Consider the following 18344-nt stretch of genomic DNA (forward strand, 5'->3'; position numbering starts at 1 on the left):
GAATCAGTGTATATAGTAAATTTTGATGTAGAACTTGAGTTGTTAAACAGCGCTACCGTGAGTCTAAGTACACTTATTGCATGACCACACATTATATGAGATTACCTCCTATTGGTCAACAAAATAATGACCTGCATGCAGTTTTGCATGTTCTTAGGAACCACATTTTACCATCATTTTGATACCACAGTCAAACAATGCATGTTCTGTATGCACAGTCTAAAAGCAATGTGCTCTTTCATGCTGTTACATTGTTTTTCATAACAATGACCAGGTTTTGGAGATGCTCTGAGAAACCCAAGTGCAACTAAAAAACATGATGAACCTGCCTGTTGGAATAAGACAAAGTTGAAAAGAAAAGATCGGAAAAACGCCCCACAGCCATGATTTCCTCGTTGTTGTTCTGACCAATAATTTGATGGCAATCAGGGCGAGTCAACCAATCACCATTCTCCCACCTGCTCACAATTTGGACACACACACAGAGGCAAGATAAGAAAAGTTATGAAAAGCAATGACATGCATTATTGTGATTGTGAGCACAAATCGTTATGTTTGGTGTCGATGACCAATGATGGATGTCACGATGCTAAATTAGTATAGTTTTTGTATGTCTTTATATTACTATTTGTGTTATCACAAAGCTTGAGTTCAAAAAAGCTTATCAGCCTTATAAACATCCAAGTCCTCAGTCAGTCATATCCACAACAGCTAAGCCTGAGGTAAGAAGATATGTTGAGAATTTTGATCGTTTGTTTGAATGACTAATTATTAAGCATTAATATTCTTTGTCTTTGATTTTCATTAATCTGTATAATGTTGAAAATGTCATTGATAACTGAACTGTCTGTTGATGCCTGGCTTTTGGGGATCTTTGGGGGGGGGGGGGGGGGGGGGGGGGCTTTTAATGACAGACAGGCCCATTAAAGTGTCTGTTAAATGGGATAAATGGTATGGAGGATGAATAAATGAATGGAAAAAAAAAACCTGACCAAACTTTCCTCACATTCCTAATGTGATCGGACAAATGTGTTGATGTATCCACAATTTGTATCCTGTGGGAGCTCCTCTTTTCAACATCCTCCTCCCGCAGAGTACGAAGAAGGCTTGATCTTGTATCACTTTTCTGAGGGGGAGAGCATCAAGGACATTCTAGTTTAAGAACGAACAACTGTCTTGACGCAAGTATTCACTCAGTGAGGACTTCCAAGCCTGTGAGATTCTCTGCGTGAGCCCAACAGCAGGTTAGTAATGACTTCTTTGATTAAGTCCAGATTGATTAATTAGTTGAAGTTAATTTAAGAATTAGGGCTTGGGGGTCTGGTTATCTACCTAGAGAAATGACCACTCCTGTTACGGGGCCTATGCCATGACCTTGTAAAAAACACTAAAGTCTTATGTCAGACATGGAACATCCGTGGCCTAATCTTTTTCTTTATGTTGCACCAATTACTCAATATTCATTTGAGTGGGTAATGGTTACAATTACAATTGGTGAATAGAAAAACTTGCTTTTACAAGTCAGTCATTTGACTCGTGTTTTTTTGCCTTAGAATCAATGAATACAATTGAATTAAATGGAATGCTTTTATTGTCATTATACGAGTAGAATGAGATTTAAAGCTATAAATTGTACTTGGAACATTTGTATTTAAAGTATTTCAAAATAGATGGGGCAAGAATCCTTCCACAAATATGTTAATCATTTCTAAGGTAATGTACAAGTCTAACTTTGTATAGGAAATTGTTATCCAGTTGGACAAAAAGTAATTGATTAAAAAGGCAACCTAGAGGCTTTCAAGAATTAAAATGTGTTATTTTTGTGCAGCTTGACAATGCAGCCAAATTTGGCTGTTGTGCTCGCAATGTGTTGTTTCCTGGGCTCCTGTGGTGCTTCTCCATGGACATCTCCGCCTATCAAGCCCAACCACCCATTCTTGTTCACGTGGAACGCACCCACCGAGTTATGCGAGAGTCGCTTCGGTCTACCGCTCGACCTGTCGCACTTCCACCTGGTGAGCAGCACCCTCAAATCCGCCACCAACCAGAGTGTCTCCATCTTCTACACCGACCGCTTTGGGATCGTCCCGTACGTGGACGAAGACACTGGTGAATTTGTGGACGAGGGCTTGCCCCAGTTGGTGGACCTCAAAGAGCACCGTGAGCTGGCTGAAGACGATATTGACTTCTACATCCCGGATGACTATCCGGGTCTGGCTGTTCTGGACTTGGAGGAGTGGCGCCCCCAGTGGATTCGCAACTGGGGCAGCAAAGACATCTATAGGGAAATCTCCATCGACAGGGTTAAGGCCAGAAATCCCAGCTTGACAGATGAGCAGGCAGAGGACCGGGCCAAGATGTTGTTCGAGAGTGCTGCCAAGCGCTACTTTTTGCGTTCACTGCTTATTGGGAAACGCTTGAGGCCCAAACGGCTGTGGGGTTACTACCTTTACCCTGACTGCTATAACTACGACTACAACCAGGTAAGGAAAGTACATTCAGAATGTGCTAAAGGTAGTTTTAAATGCTTCATTCTGTGATATTACATTGCACAATTCTCGTATTGATTTTAAAAATCCATCTGAAAACTGTAATTTTGGTTGAAGTAAACAATAGATGGCTCTACTTCTACTTCAGCATTTTTGCAAAGTTCTAACTTGAATAAGTTTTGCGTTTTAATGCATTCTTTCATAATTGGAATTTAAGCAGGTTGGGACAAAAGATGATATGCACTGAAATAGCCCCAAAAAAACTTTTTTTTTTTACTACAATGCCAAATAAAGTATTAGAAAAACTATATCTGTGCTTTTAAGTCCATTTTGATCATTTTTTTCCCAAGGTGATATACAAAAATCACAATAATTGTCTTAAAAATATAGTATAAAGGATCAAATTGTGATGAGAATTATGTCACCAGAAATGAGTCAATACACAACCCTAGTATTTATCTAATATCCAAAAACACTATTAATGGTGAATTTAGTATAAATGTAACAATGCGTCTATCTGGATTGAAATATGAACTGCTTAACAAAGGTCAAGATTGTATTAAAAGCAACATTGTATTACCCTGCAATATCAAAAAGATTATCATTGTGCAAAGGTTTTTTTTCAGGGCAATGGTATGAAATCAGTAACTTCTTCCCCTACTTACAAACAGGACATGACAGAGTTCAGCGGCGAGTGTCCCGAAATTGAGAAGGAGCGCAACGATGAGCTGTTGTGGCTCTGGGGTGAATCCACTGCCCTCTACCCGTCTATCTACCTGGAGTTGGCCCTGAGAGACTCGGTTCAAGCACGACAATTTGTGCGCCATCGTCTGGCCGAAGCAGTCCGGGTGTCGACGCTTGCAAAGCCCTCGTATTCCATTCCTGTTTATCCCTACATTCGTCCCGTCTACAAGGACACCACAGACATATACATGTCAGAGGTTAGTGCGTTGCCAAAAATGTTGGTTGGCCATTCCATTTCATTGGTTTTATTTCATTGTTAGATGGACTTGGTGAACACCATCGGTGAGGCGGCCGCTCTAGGCGCCGCTGGCGTGGTTTCCTGGGGAGACATGGACGTCCCTGAAAGTGAGGTATGAAGTTGTGTAACGTTTCCTCTCGATGTCAACAAAGCAAATATTGTATTAGGTTCAAAAGTGTGGGCGAATCTACCTCCACAGGTGGGTGTTTGGTGCAGTTGTGATTCACTCAAAGTGACATTACCTTAGATTTATGACCTTTTTCGATGCACTTAGCAAACCATCAAACACATTTTTCTTGGCTTTTTTTTCTGCAAATGGAAAACTAACAGGATGTGAGCAGGTTAAGGTCAAAACAGTGAGCCTTTTCAATCCAAAATTGGTTGTAATCACTTATATAAGATTGCTCACCAACTCCGGTTCTCAAGGGCACACCCTGTTTTCCTTGTTTCCCCTCCTCACACACCTGAATTAAAAGACCAATTCAGTGTCTTTTCCAGAAGCCAGATAAGAGGAGATATGGAAAACAGACTGGGTTAGTGCCCTGGAGGACCAGAGTTGGTGACCCTTGATTTAAGAGCTTTAAATATGTTTACTGGAACAAAAGAGAAAAAAAAGACGCAGGTATTTCTGACTATGGAAGATTGGACCATCTCATTCTCTTGGTTGGCAGAGAAAGGTGGACTTCATGGGACTCTTTGGCTGTTATGAATAAATAAATATGTATACAAGCAAACCTCAGTCACGCCAAATGCCGAACAGATTAACACAGAAAGCAAGGCAGCAAGTTGAACGACTAACCATCCTATAACTTGAATTGACACCATTTCCTTGCCCTCGCAGGACTCTTGCTTTGACGCTCGTCGCCACTTGGAGAACGTGATGAACCCGTACATCCTCAACGTCACCACGGCGACCAGGCTGTGCAGTGAAGCACTATGCCAGAGTCGTGGCCGCTGCGTGCGTAAGCGTTGGGACGAGAACGTCTACCTCCACCTGGACCCGCGCCGCTACCGCATCGAGCAACGGCACCGCCTTGGCCCGCTTACAGTCAGCGGCGGTGGCTTGTCCCAAGATGACGTGGACTGGTTCCGTCGCCATTTTGACTGCATGTGCTACAATGAGTTGCCATGCTTTTCTCCCAAGATTCTGAATGTCATCCATAACAACTTCTAAAAGCTGAACTGCAATGATGTTTTCTAATTTCTGTAGTACTTTATTTCTGTTTTATGACTCTCTGTCCCCAAATAAAAGCATTTTATTCTGTAAGAATGAATGATGCCCTTATTGAATCAGTGTAGTAAATTTTGATGTAGAACTTGAGCTGTTAAACAGCGTCACTGTGCGTCTAAGTACAATTACTGCATGTCTACATTTTATTCGAAATTTCTCCCTATTGGTCAACAAAATAATGACCTGCATGTCCTTAGGAACCACATTTTCCCATTTTAATACCACAGTCAACCAATGCATTTTCTTTATGCACAGTCCAAAGCACGGTGCTTTTTCATCTTTTTTTGTTTTTCATAACAATGACTGGGTTGTTGTCATGGTGACAAGAACCTGCGTATTGGGAGCTGAGATGTGATGTAAGGGATGGTTGCCACCTTCAAAAAATAGCTGTTCAGCAAAAAAGGTTTGAACACCCAATATGGTTTATTTTTTATGTTCATGCAATAAATTTTCTAGTATTTCCTTCATTAAATAGTTCTAAGAAAATTATAGTTTTTTTTCAAGGGTTCATGTGGCATTTCCATGGAAATTGATTCGATAAACTGGTAATTTGAGCTATTGGCAAATCACTTGTAAATCAAAGTTTGTTAATATTTTGGTTTGTATAGAAACAAATATTTTATGTGCATGATTTTAAAAAGGAATGTAGTTATCTGTTCTCTTTTTGGTCACTTTTATATACTTGGCAAACACTTTCAATGTTTTCAAATTATTTAGCAAACAAACCAAAGGGATGAATCTCATGACAGCCATGTCTTTCAGTTTTTATTTTATTTCATCCAACACTCTCTACAGTGACAAAATTCTCTAGAAACATCACTAGGAGGCAATTGCCATTGACAGATGACATAAAATGGCTATTTCAAACCACAAAGAAAGACTTCTTGTTTCTTTTTGGATATGTCTCCTCGAAACGTTTTGTCTATCAATTCATGATTACTTTATTGATGGTACTTTCCTCTTGAAATTGGGCAACAATTTGCAAAAATGACCACAGAATGTCTGCTTCAAAACAATTGTTACGTTTCTTGAGTCTTTTTGGTGGTGCGCGGAGAAATGTGCAACTAAAAAACATATCAAACCCACCTGTTGGAATAAAACAAAGTTGAAAAGAAAGATTGGAAAGGCCCCCCACAGCCATGATTTTCTCATTGTTGTTCTGACCAATATTTTAATGGCAATCAGGCCGAGTCAACCAATCACCATTCTCCCACCTGCTCACAATTTGGACACATACATAGGCAAGATAAGAAAAGTTATTAAAAGCAATGACATGCATTAATGAGAGTGTGAGCACAGATTGTTATTTTTAGTGTTGATGACCAATGATGCCACAATGCTTAAATAGTACCGTTTTTTATGTCTTTATATACAATTTGTGTTATCACAAAGCTTGAGTTAGAAAAAGCTTAACAGTCTTATAAACATTAAAGTCCTCAATCAGTCAGATGCACAACAGCTGAGCCTGCTGCAGTGGAGGTAAGGAGATATGTTGAGGGTTTTATGCTTTTGTTTGAATGATAATTCTGATACAAATATTATTTGCCCTTGATTTTTGATTAACCCGTATAATGTTGAAAATGTCATTGATAACTGAACCTAAAGCTCCTTGATTAATTTCTTGTCTGTTGATGCCTGACATTTGGGGATCTTTTAAGAGTTCCTTTTATGACAGACATGCCCATTTTAGTGCATACTAGATGGTATAAATGGTATGGAGGATGAATGAAAAAAGTTTTAAATGCTGAATTTTGAGTAGTCTAAGAATACTCATAATGGCCACTTGAAATTAAAATAAATTCATAATTTTTCTAAAATTGTTTAAAATGTTGAATTTTCAGAAATTGTAGATATACATTTGAAACTAAAATAAATTGAATATATCTTTACTTCTAATTCTGATTTTTGACAGACTTTTATTTGGAAATTAGTGTTCTTTCCCCTTTTCTTTCTTCTTTAAAATTGAATAGAGATGTTTATTTTCCTCTTTTTTTCTCCCCACTTCCTGTTTCTTACTGGTATTGACCAAACTTTCCTAACATTCCTAACGTGTCCGGACAAACGTGTTGATGTGTCCACACAATTTGTGTCCTGTGGGAGCTCATCTTTTCAACATCCTCCTCCCGCAGAGCTCGAGGAAGGCTTGATCTCGTCTCATTTTTTTGAGGGGGAGCGCGTCAAGGACATTCTAGCCAAAGAACTAAGAACTGTCTTGAAGTGCAACTGTTCACTCAGTGAGGACTTCCAAGCCTGTGAGATTCTCTGCGTGAGACCAACAGCAGGTTGGTAATGACTTCTTTGATTAAGTCCAGAATGGTTAATTAGCTGACGTTAACTTAAGAGTGGGGGTCTGGGGGGTTGGTTATCTGCCTAGAGACCTGATCGCTCCTGTTACGGGGCCTATCCCATGACCTTGTAAACACCCCTAAAATGTCAAGATATGCAATTGCCTCATAGCATGAATGTTTATTGCCATAGAATGGTCGGAAATATCGTTCCATAATTTAAAATGAGATTCGGACAGCAGTCTGATTCGCATTCAATTACAAGTGTAGAGCAATAAAAGTTCTATTTTGGGGTACAATAAAAGGGTTCATTTTAATCAAAATGCCATCCAGTAAAAATAATTGGATATTGTTTGATAAACATCCGGCAAAAATGGAATAAAATTGAACAGAATAGAATAATGCTTTGAAGTTTATTGGACATTTTAACATTGGGAAGGGAAAACAATTTAAAAAGAAAAAGTTGGCTTGTGGGAGAAAAAAATTGACAAATTCATAAATGTTTTCATCAGCAATAGTGTAACTATTGTATTGGGCTATTTCTAATGTGAAAATCTTTTAATAAATCTCAACATTGTAAAAGAAATCTAATTGCAATTAAGCATTATACCCAAATAACAAAGATTAAGTGATGATTTAATTGAAATGCCTCTGAATAGCGCCAAAAGCTCAATCAAAGCAATTAAAACTTGAGCAAAATCCATTTTAAAATTTAGATGATGGAGTGCTCAAATATTAAGGGTATTAAAATGTTTTGAATTAATAAAAAAAACAAAAGAAATCAGTGTGTTGCCAATTTAAGTCATAAGCTCTTATTTTTGATGAAATTCAGTCAAATCTAACTTGTCTAAAATGAGAGAAAAAAGCTCTCAAAAATTGGCATTCAAAAATAATGTGTGACTATGATCAAGTGCGCAAATTAAATCAAATCAAAATCCTTTATTGTTGTCACACACAGCTGTGTATAACAAAATTGGTGGTGCTACTCCACAAAGTGTTTTCCCACTAAATAAGTTTTACAAGAAACTAAAGTTTTGTGCAAGTACACTAAAATGGAAAATAACTAAAAATACATTGCTTTTTAATTTAAAAATTCATTAGTAATTCCGCCATGTATAGTCTTGTTTAGCCCGCAGGAAAAAAAATACTGCATTGCATATTTACGACTTCCGCTTTGAAGTCACTCAAGCATTGATTGCAATACTTAAGTGTTTTTCCGCTAACTCAACTTGGATAGCTACTTTTTATTCCACAGGGCTCACATTTATTGTGTCTTTGTTGGGCAATACACATGGGAGGATTTCTACGACTAACTGTCATACACTGCCAGAGGCAAAAAGTATGAAATAAATGTGAGCTCTTATGTTCAGACATGTACAACAAAAGTGCCGACTTATGGAACATCCATGGGCTATTTTTTTTCTTTGTGTGTGGCACCAATTACTCAATATTCATTAGTGAGTAATGGTTACAATTAAAGTGGTGAATAGAAAAACTTGCTTTTACAAGTCAGTCATTCAACTCATGTTTTTCTCCCTTTAGAATCAATGAATACAATTGAATTATATGGAATGCTTTTATTGTCATTATAGAAGTAGAATGAGATTTAAAGCCTCACCTTAAAGTGCACAATATAACAACAAACACAAATTAATGGTTCATGAATAATCACAATAACTAATAAATAAATAACCAATTAAAAAAAATGAAAGGAATTTCACTATGGAAAGTAACTACTAATCTGCTAATCAATTCTGGCCTTGGATGTTTATTTTTAAGATTTATTTACACAATTTGGGGTTTTCTGGGACATATCTTTTATTAAAAGTTATTAAAAATAGATGGGGCAAGAATCCTTCCTCAAAAACATTAGTCATTTCTAAGGTAATGTACAAGTCGAACTTTGTATAGGAAATTGTTATCCAGTTGGGCAAAAAATAATTGATTAAAAAGGCAACCTAGAGGCTTTCAAGAACTAAAATGTGTTATTTTTGTACAGCTTGACAATGCAGCCAAATTTGGCTGTTGTGCTCGCAATGTGTTGTTTCCTGGGCTCCTGTGGTGCTTCTCCATGGACATCTCCGCCCCTCAAGCCCAACCACCCGTTCTTGTTCACGTGGAACGCACCCACCGAGTTGTGCGAGAGTCGCTTCGGTCTACCGCTCGACCTGTCGCACTTCCACCTGGTGAGCAGCACCCTCAAATCCGCCACCAACCAGAGTGTCTCCATCTTCTACACCGACCGCTTTGGGATCGTCCCGTACGTGGACGAAGACACTGGTGAATTTGTGGACGAGGGCTTGCCCCAGTTAGTGGACCTCAAAGAGCACCGCGAGCTGGCTGAGGACGATATTGACTTCTACATCCCGGATGACTATCCGGGTCTGGCTGTTCTGGACTTGGAGGAGTGGCGCCCACAGTGGATTCGCAACTGGGGCAGCAAAGACATCTATAGGGAAATCTCCATCGACAGGGTTAAGGCCAGGAATGCCAGCTTGACCGATGATCAAGCAGAGGACCGGGCCAAGATGTTGTTTGAGCGTGCTGCCAAGCGCTACTTTTTGCGTTCACTGCTTATTGGGAAACGTTTGAGGCCCAAACGGCTGTGGGGTTACTATCTTTATCCCGACTGCTACAACTATGACTACAACCAGGTAAGGACAGTACTTTTCATATGTAAGTAGTTTTAGTAAGTGGTTTTAAAAAGTTGATTCTGTGATGCATTGCACAATTCTTATGTGGAGTCAAAATTGATCTGAGAACTCTGGTATTTTTGGTCAAAGTAAACAATAGATGGTTCTAACTTGAATAACTTAATTTTTTTTTTTTTAATGCACCAATTCATACTTGGAATTAAAGCAGGTGTGGACAAAGGATTATTTGCACAAAAGTTATATGTTCAAAACTAAAACATTTTTTTTACTTTAGTGTCAAATAAAGATTTTGTAATTATTTGATACATCTATGCTTTTGTCCAATTTGATCATATACAAAAATCACAATTGTCTATAAATATAGTAGAAGGATCAAATTGTGATGAAAATCATATTGCTAGTATTTAAAAACAATAGTAATGCTAAATTTAGTGGAAATTTAAGAATGCATCCACTTGGATTGAAATGAATTGCTTAACAAAGGTCGAAATTGTATCTTATTGACGAATTAAAAATAACTTTGTGTCACATTGTAATATTAAAAAAGATTGTATCATTGTGCAAGGATTTGTCATGGCAAAGGCATGAAATCAGTAACTTCTTCCCCTACTTACAAACAGGACATGACAGAGTTCAGTGGCGAGTGTCCCGAAATTGAGAAGGAGCGCAACGATGAGCTGTTGTGGCTCTGGGGCGAATCCACTGCCCTCTACCCGTCTATCTACCTGGAGTTGGCCCTGAGAGACTCGGTTCAAGCACGACAATTTGTGCGCCATCGTCTGGCCGAAGCAGTCCGGGTGTCAACGCTCGCAAACCACTCGTATTCCATTCCTGTTTATCCCTACATTCGTCCTGTCTACAAGGACAGCACAGACATATACATGTCAGAGGTTGGTGTGTTGCTAAAAATGTTGGTTGGCTATCCCATTTCATTGGTTTTTATTTCCTTGTTAGATGGACTTGGTGAACACCATCGGTGAGGCGGCCGCTCTAGGCGCCGCTGGCGTGGTTTCCTGGGGAGACATGGACGTCCCAGAAAGCGAGGTATTACGTTGAATAATGTTTCCTATCGGATGTCTACAAAGCAAATATTGGATTAGTTTCAGAAGTGTGGATGAATCTACCTCAAAAGGTGGGCGTCAGGTGTGGTTGTGATTCACTCGGTGACAATACCTTAGATTTATAACCCTTTTCGATGCACTTAGCTAACCATGTTATTTCCTGCAAATGGAAAGCAAACAGGATCTGAGCACAGACGGGTAAAAAAAGTTCCAGTGAGATTTTTTTGACCCGAATTAGTTGTAATCACTATTATCTAAGATGGCTCACCAACTCCAGTTCTTGAGGGCATGCCCTGTTTTCCCATGTTTCCCCTCCTCAAACTCACCTGAATCAAAGGACCAATTCACCATTATTTCCCAGAAGCCAGATAAGAGGAGATATGGAAAACAGACTGGATAAGTGCCATTGAGGACCAGAGTTAGTGACCCTTGATTTAAGAACCTTAAATGTTATGTTTACTACTACAAAAAAATAACAGATACAGTTAGTTCTCACTAAGGAAGATTGGACAGTCTCATTCTCTTGATTGGTGGAGGAAGGTGGGACTTAATGGGACTGTTTGGGAGATATAAATAAATTAAACCTCAAGGCCACACAGCTCATGCCACATGACTCACAGATTAACACAGATAGCAAGGCAGCAAGTTGAAAAGCAACCATTCTTACAATCCTTTACCTTGAGTTGACACCATTTTGTTTGCTCTCGCAGGACTCGTGCTTTGATGCCCGTCGCCACTTGCAGAACGTGATGAACCCGTACATCCTTAACGTCACCACGGCGACCAGGCTGTGCAGTGAAGCACTATGCCAGAGTCGTGGCCGCTGCGTGCGTAAACGCTGGGACGAGAACGTCTACCTCCACCTGGACCCGCGCCGCTACCGCATCGAGCGAAGGCACCGTCTTGGCCCGCTTACAGTCGGCGGCGGTGGTTTGTCCCAAGATGACGTGGACTGGTTCCGTCAGCATTTTGACTGCATGTGCTACAATGAGTTGCCGTGCTATTCCCCCAAGATTCTGAATGCCATCCATGACAACTTCTATGCCGGAAGTCACTCAAGGTCGTGTCTTCCAGTCGTAGAGCCTCACTTCATCCTGATTGTCGCTGCTACGCTTTGGGTCCAACATCTGTTGGGATAATACTTTTTTTTTAGTTTCTGCTTATTTTGCAAATTCACTTGATCTGGCCTCTCTTACTTCTCTGGATCCTAAATGGGTCTCTATGTTGCTCAAATTTTAATAATTTATGTGTCCAGTGTTTTATTTTGAAGCCTATTTAAAAAATATTTATGTATGGTTTTGAACTTGGGCTTTGTTTTATAGCTAGTATGGTTGTTAAGGATAATTATGTTGTATGTGCAGCAATGTTCTATCCTATCAAAAAGGCACTTAATTGTACATGAGTTTGATCTCAAAATCTGAACAATGATGTAATCTAATCTCTGTATAAGAGGTAAGAAACTCGATTTCTGTTTTATGATGACCCCAAATAAAAACATTTTATTCTGTATGAATGAACAAAAAGCCTGTCTCTTAGTTGTAAAACCTTAATGTTCACTGACACCACTGATTTATGTGCAGGCTAAAGAATGCATCCTTTGATAACTTCCCACTATTATCTCTTTGTATGTTCACATTATGCCAAGGGTGGGGAACACGTTAGACACCGAGCCAAAAACAGTCAAAGAACCACACCCTCTGCCAGTACAATCATTAAAAAAAATGCAACAACCTGTGTTCGGTGTCTAGCTATCAGGCAATATTTATTTATTATAATATATTTTCTGGTTTTGTTTGGTATACATTAGTGTTAAAACTACAGACTACACCCTAAACTGCTCACCAGTCAGTTGTGTGGCACACAGAGACAGACTAACATCCTCACCGATAATCCTTGCCAACAAAGGGAATCTATCCCTCGCGGGGTCAGGTGAAAAACCACTGTACCAACGGCAGGGCCTTTTGATAGAGGTAGTAAACACTCAATCTCGGCCAATTGCTCCACTTATTAATGATTGCAATTTCCCTTTTTAAGCAATACAAAACTTTACAACACAGCACATATTTACTCACATAGGGCATTCAGAAAATGAAATGTATTCTGAGCATGAATGACACGTTGGCCACAGTATATTTATTTGTCTGTCAAAGTTCTGCTAGAAGAAACCAGAGCTTGTAATGGAGATTTTTGTCCACTAGCGGGAAACAGAGCTTCATCCCAGCAGTAACTTCTTATGTTTGTATAAGCTTTTATCAAAGAGTAAATGAACGCTTCCTTTCTTATGCAACTTGTTAGATTTTTTTTCTCCCAAAAGATGGTGGGGTAACCGCAGACAAAAACAAAGGGTTTGCTTTATAGAATGTATGAACTGTCATGAAACACAGTCTTTGTTCAAGAGCATGAAGATGACATTCCACAGAACACTTGACTTTTTCTCTCTTGTTCTTATTTAAATAGTTAGCAAACCTAAAAGTCCACAACAGTCAAACTTTTGTTTATCAGAGAACATCTTATGCATTGACTACAATATTTATTTCATGAATGCCTCCATTAAAAGCCGTGTTATTTAAATCTATCAATTGTGGGTAATCTCTTCTGAGAAGATGATGGGGTCGTTGGGGCTCTAGAAGAGCTTAATTGTCCCCATTCTTCTTTGGCGGTAAGCTTTCTAGGTCACCAGCTGCCCAAAGTGATGCGCCACTAAGGGAATTTACCTCCCAACCCCCATCATTAACCACTTGTACCATTAGAGAGGGGTGGCACCATCATGAATCCAGAAGAACACAAGCAAAGGACTAGCCAATACACTAGTGACCATTGTTCCTTGCAAGTTTCTTTCATGTGCTAATTGGACCGTCGGAAAATTTCCCACAGATATTTCGCACAAAAACTGATTTACGCCTCGATGCAGCACTGGAGGGGGAGCAGGGTGGGTCAGGGGGAAGGTGTTTGATTATGTTGTTCAAAGAAGAGGCAGATTTTGCAATATTGCAGCTTTGACATGTACATGTGCAAGTATTTTGACAGGATGCTGGTTTGGGAATCAAATATGGCAACAAGTTGCTGGTTTAGAAACAGCCTAATATATCTTTACCCATTATACCCCTTTAATCATTTTCAGTTGCCAATGTTTAAGGACATTACATGTTGGGTTTATTGTGACATTATTTCATATATATATATTCGTTCATTCATTTTCTGAACCGCTTGTCATGGCGGGAGGGGCATTGTGAGCGGTGCTGGGGCTTATTAAAATTATGTATTGTGAAAACAACAGGAACGTTCTCTTCAAAGCTTAATATCAGCCTCGCCATTATTAGCACCCATGAAGTTCAAGTACATATGTGGAATAAAAACAACAACAATAAGAATAATGATAATAATAATAATAATGGAAAAACTGAGCTTGTGGTGCATAGCTCGTTTTGGCACTCTTTTTTTTTCTGAACCGCTTTATCCTCACTAGGGTGGCAAGCCGATCGCAGGAGATGGACAACCATTCATTGTCAAACTCATACCTAAGGGCAATTTAACATGTCCAATCAGCCTACCATCTATGTTTTCGGAATGTGGGAGGAAACCGGAGTACCTGGAGAAAACCCACACAGATGGACTGACCTTGATATGAACCCAGGGCCCCATAGCTGTGAACCCTCTCTCAGACCACAACCCACTGTACTTACTAGGACCTCCATGTGGTTATGGCAATGTATGAGCAACAAGTGCTGTCGCTGGCACCTCATTGAAACCAATAAATGGGGCCTGTCTAATTGCTGGAGCAGGGGTGGGGGACACAAGCCAGAACCACAAAGACTCAAACACGAACTACACAGGCTTGCCAAAGTCACAACAATGGCTCTCAATGGAATTTTATGCCATTAAATAATGATTAACCAAGTAACATGATAACAATAACTTTTCAACATGTGAATGTGTTCTATGTGAGTCACAGCACAGACATTTTGTACATGGAGTGCTGCAATTTCAATGCCAACTAATGCTTGTTTGGGATATTTTGGTGCTTGTTTGCCATCCAGAAGGAACACAATACATCAGTGTCAGAGCTCTGTGGGCTCGTTCACACGGTGGCGGGCGGGCGGGCCATAAGGACAATAGTGGGCCTTGTATTCACACTGCCAGCTGGGTGGAGTTAAAAAATGGTCCAAGCAGTGACGAGGTGACCTGGCACCCCTCACCCTACCCAAAATATAAATAAAAAAATACATAACTAAGAAGATCAAGCCGGTGTGTCCGCAAATCCATTTGGAATAAGGCTGTAAACAAAACAAAAAATGTGGTTAAAGTGAAGTGGTGTGAATACCTTTTGGATCAGTCTGGTCAATGGCTGGAGTCCAACTTCTTCACTGGTAATCTGCTCCATAATTGAAAGTTATGACTACTATGTGTCATACATCTGTCAAACTGCCTATTTTCATGTAGTGTTTATTCCTATTCTCTACTTTGTTCTGTCTCTCCCCTTTAACTCCTTTGTGTCTGGTTGTAATTAGATAAACCACAAATATAAACAAACACAAAGGGACAATTTTAGTTAATGAATATCATTTATATAGCTGCAAGTAAATTTGCTTGAGTGAAACAGGTCAAAATTGCTCTTTTGGCGATTGCATATCCACAGTAGTGACTTGTAAAATGACTGACTGCTACGATACGTGACTTCTGACTTTATGCCCGCGTTTAACTACCAGTTTCCAAGTCCTGACATATGGCAACGTTATCAACTAGAGAAATGGATGCTTTCTGTTTCACGTGTAAACAAACTATTTTTGTCAAATGACATCAAGGAAAAATTGTATGATCTATCAAGGTGAACCTATATGTCTCTCAGCAGTGTGTCCCCACAGTTGCATAGGTGGTGGACGTCTCCCCATCATTGGGGGTGGCATCACAGTTCGTTAATTCCAGCGCATTGTTGGTGTCACCACCAGCATTCGCGTTGGACCCAGGGCTTGGACTGGCACACTCTCGGCAGCAACAGCAGCAGCAGTCTAAGAACGCCCGTCGAAAAGGCTCGCACAAGCATAGGACCAGCAGAGGGGCGGCGGCCGACTTGCAGAACAATAATAGCTGGCTCAGCAGATGCAGGATGTCCAGTGTCCTAGGCGGGACCCCCGCTGCCATGTAGGCCACAATCACATTGCACACATTCTCGGGAATGAGACAGAAGCCATAGAGGATGGCAAGCGCCACCACTGTGCAGTTCATTTGGCTCTCCAGTCGTATCTGCTTCTTGGTGCCGCGAGTGGGCGCTTCCGACCGTTCGGCTCTACGAATCTTGTGTGCGGTGGCTAGCGAGCAGAATATGGTGAATAGCGTGGGGAGGCAAAAGTAGCAGCCGAAAAACCACCACAGGCGAGCGCCACCGTACGTTAGACCCAGTACGTAAAGTGTGTCCGGCAGGTGGGTGGACACTCGCACTACGCAGCGTTCAAACACCGCCCTGACGCCGTCGTCGGAGGTGTCGGTTTCTTCTGTCACCAGCTGGCGGATGAGAAGTTCGGGTAGAGCGAGCAGCAGGGCGCCCACCCAGATGACGGCCAGTTTGGCAGTGGTGGACGCCCAGTTGTCCGTCATCTCGTAATATGAACGCACATTAGCGGCAGCTCGGAAGCGATCGATGCATAGTGCGCACAGAGTGAATGTCGTCACCCCAAGAGATGCCACCTGGGGAAGAGGATCACACATCAGACAAAGGACAAAAATCCACAAAATGTGTTACATATATAAAAATAAATAGTCTTAAATGTTCATCTCAACAGGACATGTTGCATAATAAAACAAATATTTAAAACTTAAGAATGGTTTGAAAGACAAAGACAAAAAAAAAACATCTGAGTGGATTGTTTTCTGTGCGCTTCTCATTAATTGTTATCTGTGTTGTGAATGGCCAGAAGCGCATCACATGATAGCAGGTGTGCGCTTTACTTATCCTCATGTTGATCAGATTAATCAGGGAAATCTGCTTTAATGCTGTCTGCCATGTTGCAATGGCCACAATAATATTGTTGCCTTAATGCTTGTTTAACAGGGGGGATTAACATCCCACTAAAAGAAAAGAGGAGCATCCTAGCCAAATTTAGTGGTTTTGTGATCAAGAAAAGTCAGAATAATGATCGCAAAAAAATATTTTGCCTTGGGAATTTTGAAAAATGTCATATATTACACTGAATGCAGAAATGCATCCTACCATTAATTATCTGAAGTATGTAAATCATTTGTTTTCCTTTGACTGCCTCTGGTAGGCTTTATAAAATCATGTTAAACACAAAACACAGTGGTAGTCTTGTGCACAGGTGTGTCAGATCCTCACAGCTCTAGGGTCCTTGGTTCAAATCCAGGTCACATCCATCTGTGTGGAATTTACATGTTCTCCCTGGGCCTCGTGAGTTTCCTCCGGGTACTCCGGTTTCCTCCCACATTCCAAAAATCATGCATGGTTAAGCTGATTGGACCTTCTAAATTGCCCCTGGGTATGGGTGTGAGTGTGCATAGTTGGCAGTCTCCTTGTACCCTGCATTCGGTTGACCACCAATTCAGGGTGTCCCCGCCTCTGGCCCGGAGACGGCTGGGATTGGCTCCAGCACCCCCCACTAATGAGGAGAAAGCGGTTCAGAAAATTAGATGAGATGAGATGAAATAACTGCATTTGTTCTCCCTTAAAATTAGCCAGGCGAGGTGCTCACCTCCAGGTAGGGGACGAGCCTGCATGCAGTTTCCCCCAACATCCAGTTGTCAGTGAGGGCGTGGAAGAGGACCAGCGGCAGGCACAAGAAAAGCACCATAAAGTCCCACAGGGCCATGTTAGCCAGTAGCGAGTTGGAGATGCTCCTCATGTAGTAGTTGTGACACACCATGCACATCAGCGACACGTTGCCCAGCACGCCCACACAAACCACCACCAAGGCGGCTACCAACAAAGCGTAGGCCCCGCAAGCCGCAGCATCCAGGGGGTAAAAGGGGTTCATCACCCGCTTCACTTTGCTCCGCGGGGTTCCCGGATCGAACGGCGGAGCATCAGTCGACCCCAGCCGCTGGTAGTCGTCGTAGTCACTAGCATTGGTGGTCCCGAGAACTTCAGGATCTTGCTCCTGTGCCATGATGGAAGGCGAGGCAACGGCGGCAGCTCGCCGGCGGAGTCGCTTACTTCTCGGCTTCTTGGGCACCGCCACATCCTCGCGTAAAGCCGGTTGTCCAACAGGAGGACGCACTGGGGTTGATAGAAGGACCACAGTGGCTTTGGACGCCTCTGGTACGGATTCGAGGACATCCCGAGATCGTGGATTGTGTGGAGCCGAATATGTGGCCACGACCTCGGCGCAGATCCACACGCATATCAGCCGGGTTAGGAGGGGCACCATGGCGTGGTTCCGTTAAAGCCAAAACCGGCGTTGCGAGTCCCACGACGCGCGATCCATGTTAACTTTATTTCAGGAGAGTTGTCTTAAATCATCAATTGAAAAAAGTTCATGGTATCCGTTATTAAATTTGCACCTATGAAATAAGTGAACCGGAGGCGGGGGATGTCAGCAGGCGCAGCCGGTTAGAGGCGCTCGCAGATCGGTGTGGCGAGATGGAAAAGACTGGTGAAATGGAGGGGCACATTGGGGGCGGACTACAGAGGGTG

The 18344-nt window shown here is 41.3% G+C and overlaps 3 protein-coding genes across 5 annotated transcripts; 2 read left to right on the plus strand and 1 right to left on the minus strand.

Moving 5' to 3' along the window:
- The first annotated feature begins 504 nt into the window (after positions 1-504).
- LOC144215876 (hyaluronidase-5-like) lies at positions 505-4741 on the plus strand. Of its 2 annotated transcripts, none has more exons than XM_077745068.1 (6): positions 505-722; positions 1094-1244; positions 1829-2483; positions 3161-3430; positions 3494-3583; positions 4313-4741. In XM_077745068.1, the coding sequence occupies exons 3-6, from the start codon at positions 1836-1838 to the stop codon at positions 4643-4645; spliced, it is 1341 nt and encodes a 446-aa protein (XP_077601194.1). In that variant the 5' UTR covers positions 505-722; positions 1094-1244; positions 1829-1835; the 3' UTR covers positions 4646-4741. The 2 variants fall into 2 exon arrangements, with proteins under 2 accessions (XP_077601194.1, XP_077601195.1); XM_077745069.1 differs by having other exon boundaries at positions 1132-1244.
- Positions 4742-6064: 1323 nt separating this feature from the next.
- LOC144215970 (hyaluronidase-5-like) lies at positions 6065-12211 on the plus strand. Of its 2 annotated transcripts, XM_077745201.1 has the most exons (6): positions 6065-6181; positions 6832-6984; positions 8987-9641; positions 10262-10531; positions 10596-10685; positions 11413-12211. In XM_077745201.1, the coding sequence occupies exons 3-6, from the start codon at positions 8994-8996 to the stop codon at positions 11839-11841; spliced, it is 1437 nt and encodes a 478-aa protein (XP_077601327.1). In that variant the 5' UTR covers positions 6065-6181; positions 6832-6984; positions 8987-8993; the 3' UTR covers positions 11842-12211. The 2 variants fall into 2 exon arrangements, with proteins under 2 accessions (XP_077601327.1, XP_077601328.1); XM_077745202.1 differs by lacking the exon at positions 6065-6181 and having other exon boundaries at positions 6769-6984.
- Positions 12212-15265: 3054 nt separating this feature from the next.
- On the minus strand, positions 15266-18298 carry LOC144180922 (prosaposin receptor GPR37-like). The gene is made up of 2 exons (XM_077709078.1): positions 17404-18298; positions 15266-16384 (listed from the first exon to the last, which is right to left on the minus strand). Exons 1-2 carry the CDS (start codon positions 18076-18078, stop codon positions 15545-15547), a joined length of 1515 nt encoding a protein of 504 aa, XP_077565204.1. The 5' UTR covers positions 18079-18298; the 3' UTR covers positions 15266-15544.
- Between the last annotated feature and the right edge of the window lie 46 nt (positions 18299-18344).

Source organism: Stigmatopora nigra, chromosome 22, assembly GCF_051989575.1.
Source record: "Stigmatopora nigra isolate UIUO_SnigA chromosome 22, RoL_Snig_1.1, whole genome shotgun sequence".
Lineage (NCBI taxonomy): Eukaryota > Metazoa > Chordata > Actinopteri > Syngnathiformes > Syngnathidae > Stigmatopora > Stigmatopora nigra.